Raw genomic sequence first — 17,056 nt, 5'->3', positions numbered from 1 at the left:
ATGATTTGCTCCACACACTTGGCTTTCTTGCTCACTTGCTCGAAGGGTGTGATTTTTTGTACCTTCTGCACTTCTCACTGCCACACACACACTCACACACAACGCAACGCGTGTCGCACGGGAAAACGGGTTTCAGTTTTCTCCGGGAAAAACAATATTTCACTGAAAAACCGGTCACAATGCTGCACAATGCAAAGTTAGAACGACCCTTAACTCACGCACACACCTACGTGGAACAGGTTTCGGGGAAAACAACGGTTGGCAATGTTGCACAATGGCGTGAAACACACAGTCACACGCACTTTTACTTGCTTGGAAAAATAGAACAATAGATTGGAGTTTTTTTCTATTCTTTCACTTTTACTTTGGTTGTGAACCAATAATTGCTTCAGCTAGGGCTACTCTGACACAAACGCCACACACAACTGCAGCACAACGCTCGCATACACGCGAGATCACGATCAGCGCACGTCCGTACGCCTCGAAGAGTGAGCAAGGAATAACGAAGTTGTTATTGCGCTCGATGGACGCACCTTGTTTTAGCCCGATGAAGTGAAGTTTTGTGTTTGACATAAAATGTTATGTTATTAAAAATTTATCCATCTATATTCTAGTATTGAAATTAACATTTTTTTGATAAAAAAATATTTACAATAAAACGTAATTTGAGTAGAATTGTTCGTTTGTATTTTTCACACATAATATGTACGTGTACTATCCACTGTGCGTCACACTGTTTTGGGAGTTATTCTGTACACAACGAACAATCGTTCGTGTATTTTTACCGTACGGTGAAGCAAGCGTGTACGTTAATAACATTTCATCGATTCGAGTGAGATGTTTCTAAAATCGATTTGAGCGAATTGTTCGATCCAAGCGAATCGACTCTTCGATGGTTATTTAAAATATAATTTACAACTCTATCTTTCTCAGGTAATAATTTAAAATAGATTTCGAAAAATTTGTGAACTATTTATGGGGGAATGGTAGGTTTTTGGTTACGCGTCTCACAGGGCTCCTCGGTGTGCACGCTTCAGCTTCCGGTTTCGGATCCTACTCCGCTGTTTTATGGATAAAATAACCAAATTTGTACGCTCCCCCTCTTATTGTTTACTAGTGACTATTGTAAAATTGTAATAGGTTATAATAATAAATCATAATAGCACAATTGCTTACATTTACACAAACCCTGACTACCTTTCTTCCACGTGAGAATGTGTGTCTGCTGCTACCGACCTTACAAAGATACGCTCATAAAAGTTTCTTTTTCGATTTCGGCGTCGATATCGTGCGAAACTCTACCCTTCGCGGTGTTTTCGGTGCATCGGAATCTGGTTCCTGCATGGGCTCATTCGTAGGAGCAACGGGAACCGCTTCATCTTCACCGTCGGACTCAACCATCAGTACAATGTCTTCCGTTTGGTCCGTTTCCATCGGGCAGGGCAGTGGCTGCACCGATTGTTTCTCAACACCATTGGCGGTGCCCGGTTGCGGTTGATCAATTGGCCATGTATCGTTAGCATCTTCCTCGGCAGTCGGTTCGGTGGTCAGTTTCACCGAAGCGGTTTCCAGTGTTCGTGGATGTCGACGGATAGCGATGGGTTTGGGAGAGTTCTTTCCTACCGATGAAGCCGACGAGCCGGACAGCGCTGGTGTTGCATCTTTCTTTTTGTCCGACGGTGTTCTTGGGTGCCGCCGCACAGCAATTGGCGTAACTGGGCGATCCTTTTTCGAAGGACTTTCAAACTTTTCTTCGCTGCTGATTATTTTATCCTTTTCGATGACAAATTCCACCGGCTGCGCGGGCTTTTCATCGGAAGGTGGCGTCTGGGGCGGATCGGTTTCGTTCGGTTGATTTTCCTCTGGTTTGGGTTTTCTTCTAAACGCGATAGGTTGGGCCGGTTTTTCATCCTTTCCCTTTTCCTTCGGTGGTGATGGTGTTTTTATATTTCCATCGTTGGTGGGCTCGGTTGTTTTTGGAGGTGTGCTAGGATTGTCAGCAGTGGACAGTTCATTTGCTGGGGCTTCATATACTGTTCCAAGCTCACCTTCAGCGAAGAAAATCAGCGAACAGAAGCCATCCGTGCTAGACACTATAAGAATCTTGCCATCGGATGACCACGCAATATCCGTAAGCCGGGTGTAGTGGATGTTGGATATCAGCGCGAATGGGGCGGCCTGTTGCGTATCGTACAGATAGACGGAACTTTTCGTAGCCACCGCAAATACCATTCTGTACGGGAGTGGCATAAGCGGCGGTTTGTCTTCTGCGTGTGACCGATGCTGGAAGTACACTGGGCAGAAGCGCACAGCCACCGAGTACTGGTCAGGGGAAGGAAGTGTAAAACAGGGCCTAGAAAATTTCAAACGTGTTATACATTGCTTGTTCATGGAGTGATCCTGCAGCTCTGCAACTTCAAACTTACTGCCGGAAAGAGTTCCGCGTGAAAATGTAGGTCGTGTTCAGTGGCTTTGGAACACCTTCGATTTCGGCAACCCCGGACGGTGTTACGACCAGATTCCCATCGGGACTGAAGCACAAACGCCGGAAGAATGTCTGGAGCGTATCGTCGTGAAACAGCCGAACGGTTTTGTCCCTCAGCGGATGCGATTGCGGTACGGGCAGAACACATTTATTGCACCTCGAAACGACACGCTTCGTTTTAATGTCGTACACGCGAAACGTGCGATCCGTGCTTAGCGTGGCCAGGTACTTGTTTTGTGGATCCCAGGCAACACCTTGTACAAAGCCCTTTTGATCTTGCAGAATTGCCTGATTTTTACCACGCTGCACATCCCACACGATCGCCGTATTATCAACTGAGCCGCTGATGAGAAACTGCGAGTTGGCCGACCAGGATAGGTCGTACACGTCTTCCATGTGGCCTCGCAGAATCTTCAGTGTTAGCCACGTTTCCTTGTCCTGATCGTTGGTGGTATCTGCAACCGGTAAACAATGGCGCCAGTAAGATCAAGAAAAAGCTTGAAGCTTGTACATTACTCACCAAGAATGTTCACTGTTTCCGACTCTCCTTTTTGCTTCCAAATGAATATGACACTTTCATCATCGCCGGATGCTAGCAGTTCTCCCGATGGAGACCATCGTACCGCATTGACCGCACGCTGATGTCGCGTAAGATCAGCCGCTAGTTCCAAATTGATCGTACCACAGTCAGGGTTTTGTACCATGTACCAGATCTAGCGGCGGGAATTTCGACAATTATTGATTATGCGGTCCCTCCTCCCCCTACAATCTTGCAGGCATCATCATCCCCAGCATACACTCACCAGCACATGCGAATCAGTCCCACCGGATGCCAGCCGATATTGATGATCACGATCGTTCGCTCCTTTCGGTTGAATGTCAACGCTCAGCACCGGATCACGGTTGTGCCATGATATTTCCGGAATTTGGCACTTCATTGCTGCTGCACGCTTTGTTGTCGATCGTTTGTTGCGAATGTTAAATAGCTAAAATAAACTTTGTTTGATCACCACCAACCGATGAAGAAAACAACAAATTGAGCGCGCAAACTTGTCAACTGACAGGCCCGCAAGCGGTGACAGCCGTTTGTCAACAAACAATATGGCGCCAAGGTTATTACAGAAAAACGTTTTATGAACAGGTGGAAAATTTTGACCTAATATAAGCGCTTCCCTTTTTACGGGAAAGTACATCCCGAAGAATAGATTTCAAATGAGCTTATTTAACTCTTATTTAGAATGAGTAAACGCTAAAGCAAATTTTCATTCCAATTAGTTTTATAAATTCCTTCCTTATCACATTCTCTATGCTTGCGGTGTAATTACAATCTTCTCCGGACGCTAGTAATAATGTGTGTACGTGTAAGGTTGTTTTTCTTCGATAAATAATGTCAATCGTTTACATTAAGTTTTAAAAAATCTTTATTCTCTTTTTTGTTTGTTACAATATCCGTTAAGATCGCTCTGTAATCAATCCACCGGGTTTATAATTTTTCTTGGCAACATACGAGCTTTTTCCTTACAGCAATTAGCAAAAATAAAAACCAAATGTTTATTAAATGCATTCCCCCTACTGTCAATGATTTTTCTCAAAATACTTAATTTTTGCTTCCGGGTTCGGTACAATCTGCAATAGAAATATATGTTTAGTTTATAATGTAATGCGGAAGATAATAGCTTCTTTTCGCTTTTTAGGAGTATTTTACCGTATCTTGGCCTGGTTTCCATCCGGCTGGGCAAACTTCTCCATGCTTATCCGTGTACTGGAATGCTTGTACTAATCGCAGCGTCTCATCGACGGATCGGCCGACCGGAAGATCGTTCATCGTAATTTGCCTCAACACACCGCGATCGTCGATGATAAACAAACCACTAAAAGGACCACAGTAAACATTTTAGTGGAGACCTTTCTCAGCTAAAAAATACTACAATTAAGCAAAAATTCTTACCGCAGAGTGTGACCCAGATCATCCAAAAAGACGCCGTAATCCTTCGAGATGCTGTGCGTAATGTCGCTCACCAGTGGAATGTTGATCCGGCCGAGCCCACCTTCTTTTCGCGGCGTATTGATCCACGCAAGATGGGTGAAGTGGGAATCGATACTGGCCGCAATCACCTCCGTGTTTAGTTTCTTGAACTCATTCACCCGGTCGGAGAAGGCAAGAATTTCCGTCGGGCACACGAACGTGAAATCAAGCGGATAGAAGAAAAACACCAAATATTTGCCACGGTAGTCCGACAGTTTGATCTTCTTGAAGGCTCCCTCCACTACGGCTGTGGCTTCAAACTCCGGTGCTGGTCGTGAGATGACCGCCTTCGTGTACTGGAGCTTGTGGTCAACGAATCGGGGTGCTTCCTGCGGATACACATGGCCACCGCCGAACGAATGGCAGGATCCTTGCTCTTCCGGCCCAGCAGCATCACTTTCCTGCGTAATGATGGCGAACGAAAGCAATAAACAACAGGCGGCAATACCGGGCGTAATGATGATCGCGGAAAGTTTTTTCATTTCTAAAGCGCTTCAATTAAAAGTCAAAGAGCGCTCCACAGGTCACTGGGGAAAACCTCCAGGTGTCACCACGATTAGCCACGCGTACAAGTTTCCCTATCAACCGCTTCAATCGCAGCAACAGCAGCAGAAGGCGTCAACACTTTAGATGCCGCTTTCTGATTCTATTTCTTCCTGCAGCCAGTCTACTATCTCTTATCGCAGGACGTGAAAAAGCAAGCTCGCAGTCGCTGTCCCGCTTTTACACACGCTAATTTGTGATAAAAATCCGTACACGAGCAGAAACGAGAAGGGACACACAACTACCGATTGTAAACAAAGCGCGAACTGTCACACCAATATTTTCACAAACGTCAAATCGATGCAATATTATTACTCATCACTGTAGAAGCCAATTATTATTGCCTTTGCTATTGTGTGTGCTGTTCTGTGCTCGTTTTGCGTATTAACCCGGAGGCCAAACGGAACCCACGATGGCCGCGAATTTTCCACCCGTACCGCCCGCGTTGAAGTCCATCCAGCATTATCTGAAGACCGCACAGGAACATGATTCGCGCGATCCAATTGTAGCCTACTGGTGCCGTCTGTACGGGCTGCAGCTTGGTCTGAAAGTTTCCAACCAGGGAGTGGAAGAACGGAAACTGCTGCTAGCTATAATGGACTGGCTGGAAACGACCAAGGGACAGATGGCGGACAACGAATCCATTACGAACGATGTGGCCGCGCAGGCTTATCTGGAAAATTACGCCCTCAAGCTGTTCCTGTACGCAGACAAGCAAGACCGTGCGAGCAACTTCGGGAAGAACGTAGTGAAAGCGTTCTATACGGCCGGGATGATCTACGATGTGTGTCAGATATTTGGCGACCTAACGGAAGAAGTAACACAGAATCGAAAGTATGCAAAGTGGAAGGCATCATACATTCATAACTGTCTGAAAAACGGGGAAACACCCGTTGCGGGCCCTATGCCTACCGAGGACGACAAAGAATTTGACCACGATGCCTTTCTGCCGAACGCGGATCCACAGCCGGGACCTAGCAATACTCCTGCACCGCAACAACCTCCCCCAGTATCATCGCAACCACCGCCGGCTGGTCCGACCAACTTCATCACCTCGGACCCGTTCAGCAACGTGAAAGCTCCGACACCGCCGAGTGAACCGGAAAAACCACCGGGAGGCTTCCAACCGTACATGGGAGGTCCGGTAGCGGGTGTTGTCGGTGCTCCAGTGGAAACGAACCGTTTGGTCTCACCTACTGGCGTGCAGCTGCGGCCGGACCAACTTACCAAAGCACAGAAATACTGCCGATGGGCAGAAAGTGCACTCAACTACGAGGATTTGAAAACGTCGATCGATAATCTCCAGAAGGCGCTACGTCTGCTGCAAACCGGACAGGACGGCTAGGCTCGATGGGAATGCCAAGCATTTCTTTGTTGTTTAAATACTTTTTTATCCTAGTATTCGCGCTTGTATCTGTACCATGTACTCAGAGAACTAATCAACATTTTGCTTAATAAAGGAAACAACACGTACCTGCCGAGGGGTATTACGAAGAGATGTTGAAGTTGCTGCTATGGCATCTTTTGGCTGTGAAACGGTTCTAACGCTGGCAGCCGTTTTCTGAGGCGGTGATGGTGGACTTTCATCCTGCTCGTCATTCGTTTGCAGCGATTCCTGATGATTCCTTCCGCGAGGAGATGATTGACCAGTATTTGCCTCTTTCTTCTTCAATAGCTTGCTCTTTTCAAAAGCTTGCTTAATGATCGGAGTGCTGGAAGCCGACAAACCCGTTCTAAACTTCCTCACTTGATGCTGGACTCTCCGGTTTTGCTGATTCAATGAGTGTAATACTTTCACCGTTGCAGTTCTTGCCAATTTGTTATCGTTTTGAACATCCTGTTTTTCCATTTTTATTTTTTTGATGCAGTTCTGTTCATCCGCGAGCTGGGACAGTCGCTCTCGTCCGTTACGTTTGTTGATAGTATAGTATCTGTCCGGAACTTTGGCCAACCGGGTGACTACACTTTTAGTGATCGTTGCAAGCGTTTCGTCTTCGCTTGCATTTTCGCCGTCTACAATTTCAATCTCCGTCTCGTTATCGATTTGATTCAAGATTTCCAGATTATCTTCCTCCTCCAGTTGACCCGGCGTTTCCTCCATTTCCTCCACTTCGTTCCCGTCGTAGTACACGTCTTCCTGATTATCGAAAACTTCCGCCTCGAGAACCACCTCCTGAACCAGGGCAGTGTCGGTATGCTCCAGCGAGTTGCTCGATACTAGCTTCAGCCCTTTTCGATCGCCATCGTTCACGTTCACAATGCAGTACGTGTCGCACTGTGAATCCGAATCAGTGTGTTCCTGTTTCATGAAGCTTTGCCGGATTTCCGGCGGCACGTAGTTACACATCTGCAGGATGTGATAGCGCATCCGCGTCAGGTTCAGCACGGTGGTCCATCGGCAGAACACACACTGGCGCTTCCGATCGTCGTCGACGGATTTGAAAAACTCATGCACGGCCTTTTTGTTGTGCGATGTGTAGAACGATTGCATCTCCCGCTCTTCTGCGTCCATCAACGATGCCGATATTTCGTCCCGTGCTGCCTCGGACGCTTCGTTACACCGTTGCACGATGTGCTGCACCATTCGCGTCGCATTTTCACGCGTTTCCCACCCGCAAAAGGTGCATATTTGCTTCGTTTCACCAGTGGGCCGAAAGTACTTACGCACCTGGTGCGCATTTTTACGCTTTTGCTTTACTTTTCCCGGGTCCCGCTTGTTGTTATTTACCGTTTGCTCTTGGCTTTGTTTCGACATCTTATCTACTACGTTGGGTGAATTACAAATTTGCTGAAATATTTCACTTTCAAATGCCTACAGGCAGCTGCGGCACAGTCGCGAGTACAATCAACACAATGCAAAACAACGCATGAAAAATGGCGGCGACAGGACGTCTTGCTATTGCTTGGACATTTTTGACAGCTCCAGTTTGACACAGCATCTTTACAGGAAGGAATGCGAGTGTAAACATCGAATCGCACCCAAGATAATAGGCACCCTTTTTATGGTTTTTGAAGTGTGCTGTGAATGGTGGATGTAATTATTTAGCTCGCCGACCAATCCACCAATTAACGCCATGCCTACAATCATCGCGCTGGACGTGTCGCTGTCGATGTCGCGCCCCATTCTGAACCAACCATCGAGCACCGGTGGATCTGGTGGCAGTAGTACAGAACCGGAGAATGTGTTGACCTACCACCAACTAGCAGTGGAGGGCATAAATTACATATTGGATTATCTCACCAAACATGCCCGTTTGGAGTATGTATCGCTGGTAAGTAGAATAATAGCAGGCTTTTGGAAAAAAGCCTAACGCTTTGTTTACATCAGTTTGTTTGCGTGCGTGCGAGCAAGCAAGCAAGCAACACACCACACACGAAAGGAGAAAGGGATAGAGAGATGAATTTCGAACATGTCTCAGAACAGGCATGTTCGAAATGGTGTATCATTTGCCAACTTGAACTCGCGCGTATAAACATACGCATGTGTGCCGATTTTGTACGAGAACCGTGCCGCGCTAGCTGTGTGTGAAGTTTTCCGCGCTATGTCAAGTAAATTCAGTGTGTGAAAAATTCCTTCGCTCTGGTACGGAAGAAAAACCCGGGGATTCGTGATATTTCCCATCGCCGAAAAGCGTCGCAGGAAGGCGACCAGAGAACCGTTGCACCAAGCAGCGCGCACCACTAAACGTGAGGAAATGTGCAGCAAACAGTCCGATCCGTCGCCGTAGTTGCAGCTGTCTTCTGGTGGTGTCGTTTACATCGAGGCGATTGCCCCCCACGTGTTTGAGGTTAGGTATTGGTGCTGCCCGATTGTGGGTTTGCGGCAGTGAAAAAGTGAGACGAACGTTCGTCCACCGTCCTCTAAGTTGGTTATCGCTGGTATCCACACACCAGAAAAAGGAAAAAGAATCACTACTTCGCCTGTAAAAGCGTTGCCACCATTAGCCGTCTCTGCACCGATTCGCCTCGCTTGTGTGTGTATTACATAAAGGAACTTGTGGGAGCAAAAGAAGATCGACACATTTTACACACGGAGAAAGAGAGAAGAGGGACTTCCGTGTTCATCACAAGCAACAAGCCAGCACCATGGCAGCCACCACAAGTGACAAAAGCAAACGACCTTCTCCGGCCGTCCTTACCGTTGCACTGCGGACAAAGTATGATCTGCGTCGTTCGTTGGCGGGCGCCAAATGGGACGAGGGCCTAGAGTACGTACAGTATCTGCACGAAACGAAACCGATTACACCGAAATGTCCACCGACAAAGGATGAACTGATCGCGTCCGGTGTGTTGCCGGCGGATGGAGCACAAGACATGACAACCGGCGCGGTAGATCCGGAAGCGTTGTTCGATGAGTTGTTCGAAGTTGACATCGACTATCTGAAGAGTTTGGATCCGAAGGATTGGAAAAATCAGGATCACTACGCCGTACTTGGGCTGAAGAAGATGCGGTGAGTAAGCACCATCAGTCTTTTGCGATGAGTAATAGGTTCTTCTAATGCGCTTTTTTTTGTTTTTCCGCGTTCTATGTTGTGCAGGTTTGAGGCAACCGATGAGGACATTAAGCGTGCATACCGTAAGATAGTGTTGAAGCACCATCCAGACAAACGGAAAGCGCTGGGTGAAAATGTAAAGCAGGATGACGATTACTTCCATTGCATCACGATGGCGTACGAAACGCTGGGCACGCTGAAGAACCGTCGCGCCTTCGACTCGATCGATCCTGAATTTGACGATGCACTTCCGTCCCAATCCGAGGTTGAGAAAGACTTCTTCGGCTCGCTGCGTGACGTGTTTCGGCGCAACGCACGTTGGAACGAATCACGCAAAGCGGCACCGCAGCTCGGCGACGACAGTACGCCCCGCGAGGCGGTGGAACACTTTTACGACTTTTGGTACAACTTTCAGAGTTGGCGTGAGTTTAGCTATCTCGACGAGGAGGATAAGGAAAAGGGCCAGGACCGGGAGGAACGTCGTTGGATCGAAAAACAGAACAAAGCAATCCGGTTGAAGCGCAAGAAGGAAGAATCGGCACGCATCCGTTCGTTGGTCGATTTGGCGTACAATAACGATCCGCGTGTGGTTCGGTTTAAGCGCGAAGAAAAGGAACGCAAACTGGCAGCTAAGCGTGCCAAACAGAACGCCTACCAGGTACAGAAGGCGGAGGAGGAACGTGCAGCGAAAGAGGCTGCCGAAGCGAAACAGCGCGCAGAAGAAGCGGAACAGAAGCGTATCGAGCAGATACAGATCGAGCGCGAGCGGACCAAGCGTATACTGAAGAAGGAGCGGAAGCTTTTGCGTGATACGGCCAAGGGAAAGGATTACTACGCAGCGAACGATAAGGAGCGGCTTAAGCATCTGGAAGGACTGGAGAAGCTGATCGAATCGTTCAAGCTGCTCGAGCTGCAAGAGTTCAACAAGGAGCTGGCAGCGGGAGGTCGTGACGTGTTTGTCAAAGCGCTCGGTGAGCTAGAGGCTAAGCTGGAGCAGGAACGGATGGCCTCCCAGCAGACGGCACAGATACCGAACAATGCCGGGCTGAAGGTGGTCAACCGGAAGGCCATGTGGACGCACGATAACGTGCAGCTGCTGATTAAGGCGGTGAATCTGTTCCCGGCTGGCACGATCTCCCGCTGGGAGGTGATAGCAAACTATCTGAACCAGCACGGTACTGAGCTGGGTGATATGCGGTTCTACGCGAAGGACGCACTGAACAAGGCGAAAGAGCTACAGGCGGGTGATTTCTCCAAGAGTGACCTTAAGACGGTAGTTAACCAGCAGGCGTACGAATCGTTCGAGCGCAGCAAAAAGGATCTCAAGATCATCGACAACTCCGAGATCAGCATGAAGGAATCGTCGGATGCGGCGGCGGCCAAAGAGAAGGCTCAACAAAATGGCGGTAAGGCTAAGTCACCAGCACAGGTGGCCGCCACGGTCGTGGTCGAGAAGAAAGCGGGGATCGCTGCCCCAGTGGTAAATGGAGGCACTAAAGGACACGAAGTAGAGAATGGTGCAGCCGAGGGCAAGGAAAATCGCAGCAGCAAGCAACCGAAACAACAACAGGCTGTGAAAGAGGATAAACCGCTGCTGGTGAACGGAACGACGACGGACGATAGCAATAATAAACTTAACGCTACTACTACTACTGCTGCCGCAGCAACGGAAGGAAAAGTGAAGCCAGCGACCACGGCCAAAAAGGAGAAGGAAGCCAACCGGGTCTGGAGCAAGGAGGAACAGGCGCTGCTCGAGCAGGCGATCAAGACGTACCCGGTGTCATGCGGTCCGGACCGCTGGGACAGGATAGCGGAGTGTATACCGAACAGGACGAAAAAGGATTGCATGCGGCGCGTCAAGGAGCTAGTAGATCTGGTTAACGCGAAGCGCGAGGCACAACAGAGCGTCAAGTAGAGGTGGAGTGGATGGGTGGCGAGCAGGAGGAAGAGCTTGTGTAACATCTTCCCGCTTCCAACAATAGCAACGCCGCGTCGAACAGACTGTGTACATACTGCTAATAATATCTGGTTCTACCCTAGCAACACTAACATAAACCACCACAACACACAACACACACCTTCATACCAGAGCACAGAGAGACAGAGAGGACAAACGGAAATACATCTATTCTTATTAAAAATTATGACCAACAGAAGAAAAGGAAGAAAGTCTCGTAAGAAGTTTGCAAATAATTGAAGTAAAGAACGAAAATCAATCATCCTGTTTAGCTCTTTCTCCTTGGCGTGTTTGGGGTGAAAGATAATTTTTCTCCTCGTTTTCTCCTATATATAAATGTCTGACCTTGTACTTCTTCCCACCAGATCGTCTATTCTTCGCTGTACGAGGTGGTGGTGGATTTCACGCGCGACTACGAATCGATCCGGCACGCGCTGCACAAGATCGAGCACTATGACAAGACCTGTCTGGAGAATGTTCTGGTGGCGGTTAACAATGCGTTTAAGGCACACTGGGGCAGCCAGAACTACTGTCAAATCATCTTCGTCACGGACTGTGGCGTTGGAATGGGGCCAAGTTCACTGAAGAATACGATCATCAACTTACAAACGTACAAGGCGGCTTGTGTGGCGGCCGCCGCCGCTGCTGCATCCGCTTCGTCTGATGGCTCAAAAACAGCCGCGTCGCTCGGTACTAGTAGCAACGGTGCGGCCATTCCGACACCTTCCGAAAACCAGTGGGTCGGATTTTCCTACCCGAGCAAGGTGTCGTTTATGTGTCTTGGTAGCCTGTCAACGGATTCTGCCTTTCGATGTGGCACCAAGCTCTATCTGCAGCTGTTGGAAGTAAGCGGCCAAAAGGGGCAGCTGTTTATACCACGCCTGAAGATAAAACATGAAGAAGCGACCAGGGAGGAATCGTCCCCAAGCACCACCGGTGATGATAGCGAGGATGGTATGAGACAATTGACGCGATCGTCTGCTTTGGAATGCTTTGCCACAATGTGCGATGTTAACTATCGACAGTTTGAGGCAACACTGCGCTGTGGTGGATATTTTCGGCTGGAGGAACCAGTCACGGTTTGGCCAGCACCGCTGCCGTATACTGCGCGTGATGTGTTGGGTGCTGAGACGACCAAGCTCATGTCACGCCGGCTGGAGGTTTGTGGTTTTATCCGAATGTCGGACATTGGTTCTCCGATGTCTGTTAGCAGGCATTTGATACTACCTCGCAGTCCTGCAGCTGGTGTCGTCGAACGTGAAAATGACAGTGGGAAAGCATCCACTAACGCAGGGTTGAAAAACGGACATGGCCACTCTTCCGCCGAAGAGCGGCTTGAAGCCGATATTAAAGCGTTCTACGCCAAATCGGACGCCGGTGAGCATCATCAACACGACGATCACACACCGGACGGTGGTGCGGATGTTAACAAAGAGTCCGTCTGTGTGCTTCTGCACGGTTCGCTTAAGGTAGAGAACATGGCCGCCCTGGTGCTTGTGGGTGATAATTGGTACGGGTTCATCTACTCCTACGCAGATGGTAAGAAGAAATGGAACCTCATGCTGAACGTGCTTCCGCCCGGGAGTGACGTAGTACCGTGGTTGGGCGATCTACGCTATCTCGGCACAATGGAAGACGCTTTCCAAGGTGAAAATCCGTCGTTCCCGATAAAGGCAGACAAGCGCAGCTACTCGCAAACGATCGTCGTCTGGATCCGGCACGCAAGCCTACAGTCCGACATACAGAAGGTGTTGAGGCATGCGAAAAAATTGCCCGAAAAGACGCAACACTTCTACAAGGAACTGAACCGTATCCGGCGGGCGGCACTTTCGCTCGGTTTTGTCGAACTGCTCGAAGGATTGGCACACATTTTCGATCGCGAGATTAGTACGCTGCCAATGAACGCGTCGCCGGACTGTTCCATGCAGCTGACCCATGCAGCCATCGAATTGCGGAAGACAAACAACCGCGATCTGAAGTCCGTTATTCACGCCCTGCCCACACAATACAATCAGCTCGGATAGTAGATATCTGATTTTAGGGGATTTAGTTTTGACAGTTAAATATGAGTTAATTTACAATAAAACAGATAAGTTATTTGCAAACAAATAATAACAGAGTGGCATAGACTAGTTTTTTTCTTTTCACCATCGTAAAGGGCTTTTCCATTGCGTTGGTTTAAGAAGACGCACAATTTGTAGATTTCTCAAATAGTTTTATTTTTCAGCTGTCATTTCGGTTAAAATGAGGCAGCTTCTGTGTTCGCGGCTACCCGGTTTCGGCTAAGTTTGGTTGGTTGCCATTGATTTCTTCAATCAATTGATCAGTTTATAATATAATAGTATACATTTTCTTTTCGTTTCGTTTGTTTGTTTGTAGGGTAACCGTTTTCTTCTGGCATTAGAACTTTCTCATCTAGCTTTCTTCTTTACTTTCTCCTTTTTTCACATTAATGATCGAGCCCTCTGCTGTTTTCTTATTGCATTTCTGCTACTGGGTTTTTCTGCTTTACTTTAGTTTTGTTTTTTGCCGAAATAGAGAGTTAAGCTAAACAGGTTGTTCCGATTCTCTAAATGTTATGTTCTAATTTTGTTTAAATTGTTTTTCGTTTTGTTTTTTTTTGCAAACAAAAATAAAATTGTCACATTGGTGATGTGTGGTGTGTTGGTAATTGTTTCTTTTCATTGACCCCATGCACGTGTTAATAAAGCGCAAAAAAGTAATCATAGCCTTAGCGAGCTATTCCTGCGAAAAAGGAAGCACGCGCGTTTTTGTGTGCTTTCTTTGCTTTGTTTTGTTTCTAGGTTCGTTTTTACTTTACGTTATTCTATGCGGTATACTTTTTTGTTGTTGTTTCTAAGATCTAAAGTTATGTTTTTTACGTACGTTTAACTGAAGGTAGTTCTGTGTTGCTGTCATCTCATTCTCAAGCATTCTTGTCTCCCTCGCACGCTATTTCTACACTAGATTCAATGTTTTTTTCTCCTTCTTATTTATCATATCTCCCTTCACTTTTCTCTTAATGGCACGGACGTTAAGTTGTGTGTTTTGCATTTGCATGGCTTTAAAAAAACGTATTCATCTATTAAAAAAAACTTTAAGAAATTCTATGGTACACGATCGAATCCGGAAATGTACACGATATGAAGGATTAATATTAAATGCTGCAACTCTTTCAACAAAATCTCAAATTCTAATATCCGGAAGGATTTAAGGAAAGCAGTGCGTGCTTGGTAAGTGTGTTAATCAGCCGAAGAAATCAACAGGATAATTTTTAAATAATTAGATTAGTGATTAACAGAACAAACAAACTTTGGAATATTGAGTAAAAGCGTATATTCGTGTAAAAACTGTTGCGTTAACTCTATCGGTAAATGATGTGTATATATAGTGGTGAAAGTAAATATAAAAAAGGAAACTTCATTTCTATGGCTATTATGAAATTGACTTAAAAAGAAAGGGGATAAAATCATGTTTCAAGGACCCATTAATCATTCCCCGTACTGGCTGGCTTCATGTCACGCGATACCTCTATGCGTTCTCTCGTCATGAGACTAAACGTAAGGACGTAATGAAAACGAAAGTAGCATACAGTCACACAGTTAGGAAAGGAAATGAAGCATGGGAAATGAGTATCCTTATACCTCAACGCATACTACCTTCCATCCTTCAACAAACAAAACAAAAGCAACAACTTTCTCCTCATACACACACACACACATACACGTGGTTCGAACCTTACTATAGCCTAACGTAACATGGTAACATCTTTGTTGTTCGATTGGAAGAATCCACCACCGACTTTCATAGCGATATATGTGTGTGTAGGGTTAAGGAAAAAGAAATTTGTAAGAAAGTTTTTGCGTTTTTTTGCACAAACGTTTCACCGTTTGACTGTAGCGTTTGGACGGTGCGCGGTTTGTAATGAGTTCTTTTTTTTACATCATTTTACTATTTGGCTAAAAGTGGTTGCAGTTAGTATACACATTTGTTAGTTCTGAGTGGAGTGGCCATTTAAGAAAAAGGGGAAAACAAAAGAAGGAAAGGATATAGAAAGTTTGTGATTCCTTCCCAATCTCTCTGCCTCTCGTTCTCTTTCCATGCTCTTAACGATATTAGGAAATATTAATAAAAACCTTACACTACTAGGAATATACTCATGTATGTATATATATATATAGATATATATGTTAATTGTAGAAAATAATAACGAAAATTTGTTATCTTCTATTATTTCGTTTGCCTCACTCACAATATGAATTCTTTGTTCTTTGTTTCCTATTTACGTATACAAGGTTCGCAGCAGAGCCGATGGTATTTTGTAGTTTCACTTCCTTATCTTCTTCTCAGCAGTTGTATCATTTCCTCACCTTCGTAGTAACAACCAGTAGTCTGGACTTTCACTAGTTTTTAAACAGAAAAGCTTAACACACTTGGCATTCTTGCACATATCCTTTTCCGTGTTGCATTTTGTTGTTTGTAGTTTTTTGCTGCTCAGCTTCCCTCTTTCCTGTCCTTTCTCTCTTTTCTGTATACTGGTCGCTCTTTGCTGGTTTACTTATTTCAAATATGGTATACTTCAGTTACGTTCTTTCGATGACTGGGTTTTGTTTTCGTTTAGTACTTCTTCCCACGAGCTTGAAAGATTCTTTCGTATCATTTATCGTATAAGAGGGTTTTCTTCAGTAGTTCAGCACTTTCACTTTTTTACAATGAACGCTTCAAGAACAATGTTACATGAATCGAGATGATCGACATGAACAATGTTCGAGAATGTTACAAAAAGGACAACGGAAGCAAATTTTGTATGTATGCTTGTTTTGTGAAGATTGAAGATTCAAATGCAAAAGAATCATATAAAGAATATCTATTCGCGAATGGTATTGGTACAGAGATTTTTTCTTTGTTCTTTATATATTGCTGATGGGAGCATAGGTTTTTCAACATTCTTCCGTTTCTCGCGTTCGTTTCTCTCATTTCATGGCGATATGGAAATCAAATAAATCTATTATCACAGACTTCACTCTCGTCCTTCCTCTCTCTGGGTTACTACAGAACATATTATCAGCGTGTTTTACGTTTTGTTTGTTAATTTTCAAGCCATTTAGCATTTTTTGTTAGCCCCTATTTAGCTTGAGAATGAACCGGTGAGAAAGTATTTTCCGGTTTGTAGTTTTGTTTTATTGTGTGCGCATGTCGTTTTCTAATGCTGCTTACTATTTACGACCATTGAAACGCGCCCAATGCCCGATTAGGATTCAACCATTCTTGCTATATTATTTTAATTTGCTTAGTTTTTGTTTTTCATATTTTTTTCTTCCATTTTCCATATGCTCTTAGTATACTAGTGTACGTATATCTGTTGCTTTGTTTCATTCTTTCACAGTAGTTTCATGTTACGATCAATCTTTAACTTAAAGAACGGAACTGAATATGACACTTAAAAGTAACTTTGTTTTACGCTTCTCTTGTAGCGCGTTTGAGAGTGCGTTAGTGTTTTTTGCAACAATTGTTGCAATTTTATGCTAAATACAAGAGCGCTCCAATTCGTG

General features: G+C 45.7%; 6 protein-coding genes across 8 annotated transcripts in view; 3 read left to right on the top strand and 3 right to left on the bottom strand.

Moving 5' to 3' along the window:
* LOC126562462 (carbonic anhydrase 7) overlaps positions 1-17,056 on the bottom strand; it is a 139,703-nt gene that overhangs the window by 87,708 nt on the left and 34,939 nt on the right. The window lies entirely within an intron of this gene.
* LOC126561827 (chromatin assembly factor 1 subunit B) lies at positions 1,238-3,436 on the bottom strand. The gene is made up of 4 exons (XM_050218159.1): positions 3,289-3,436; positions 3,006-3,198; positions 2,427-2,940; positions 1,238-2,353 (listed from the first exon to the last, which is right to left on the bottom strand). The coding sequence occupies exons 1-4, from the start codon at positions 3,421-3,423 to the stop codon at positions 1,252-1,254; spliced, it is 1,944 nt and encodes a 647-aa protein (XP_050074116.1). The 5' UTR covers positions 3,424-3,436; the 3' UTR covers positions 1,238-1,251.
* Positions 3,990-7,824, bottom strand: LOC126561817 (uncharacterized). 2 transcript variants are annotated; one of them, XM_050218145.1, is made up of 4 exons: positions 6,520-7,824; positions 4,434-4,912; positions 4,191-4,356; positions 3,990-4,111 (listed from the first exon to the last, which is right to left on the bottom strand). In XM_050218145.1, exons 1-4 carry the CDS (start codon positions 7,807-7,809, stop codon positions 4,061-4,063), a joined length of 1,986 nt encoding a protein of 661 aa, XP_050074102.1. In that variant the 5' UTR covers positions 7,810-7,824; the 3' UTR covers positions 3,990-4,060. The 2 variants fall into 2 exon arrangements, with proteins under 2 accessions (XP_050074102.1, XP_050074103.1); XM_050218146.1 differs by having other exon boundaries at positions 6,529-7,824.
* LOC126562670 (vacuolar protein sorting-associated protein VTA1 homolog) lies at positions 5,402-6,527 on the top strand. The gene has a single exon (XM_050219233.1). The coding sequence runs from the start codon at positions 5,467-5,469 to the stop codon at positions 6,397-6,399; it is 933 nt and encodes a 310-aa protein (XP_050075190.1). The 5' UTR covers positions 5,402-5,466; the 3' UTR covers positions 6,400-6,527.
* LOC126561864 (integrator complex subunit 14) lies at positions 8,084-13,528 on the top strand. Its single transcript, XM_050218213.1, has 2 exons — positions 8,084-8,326; positions 11,870-13,528. Exons 1-2 carry the CDS (start codon positions 8,129-8,131, stop codon positions 13,526-13,528), a joined length of 1,857 nt encoding a protein of 618 aa, XP_050074170.1. The 5' UTR covers positions 8,084-8,128.
* Positions 9,135-11,708, top strand: LOC126561708 (dnaJ homolog subfamily C member 2). The gene is made up of 2 exons (XM_050218014.1): positions 9,135-9,505; positions 9,593-11,708. The coding sequence occupies exons 1-2, from the start codon at positions 9,141-9,143 to the stop codon at positions 11,460-11,462; spliced, it is 2,235 nt and encodes a 744-aa protein (XP_050073971.1). The 5' UTR covers positions 9,135-9,140; the 3' UTR covers positions 11,463-11,708.

Source organism: Anopheles maculipalpis, chromosome 3RL (genome assembly GCF_943734695.1).
Source record: "Anopheles maculipalpis chromosome 3RL, idAnoMacuDA_375_x, whole genome shotgun sequence".
Lineage (NCBI taxonomy): Eukaryota > Metazoa > Arthropoda > Insecta > Diptera > Culicidae > Anopheles > Anopheles maculipalpis.
This window is presented reverse-complemented; position numbering and strand designations above follow the sequence as displayed.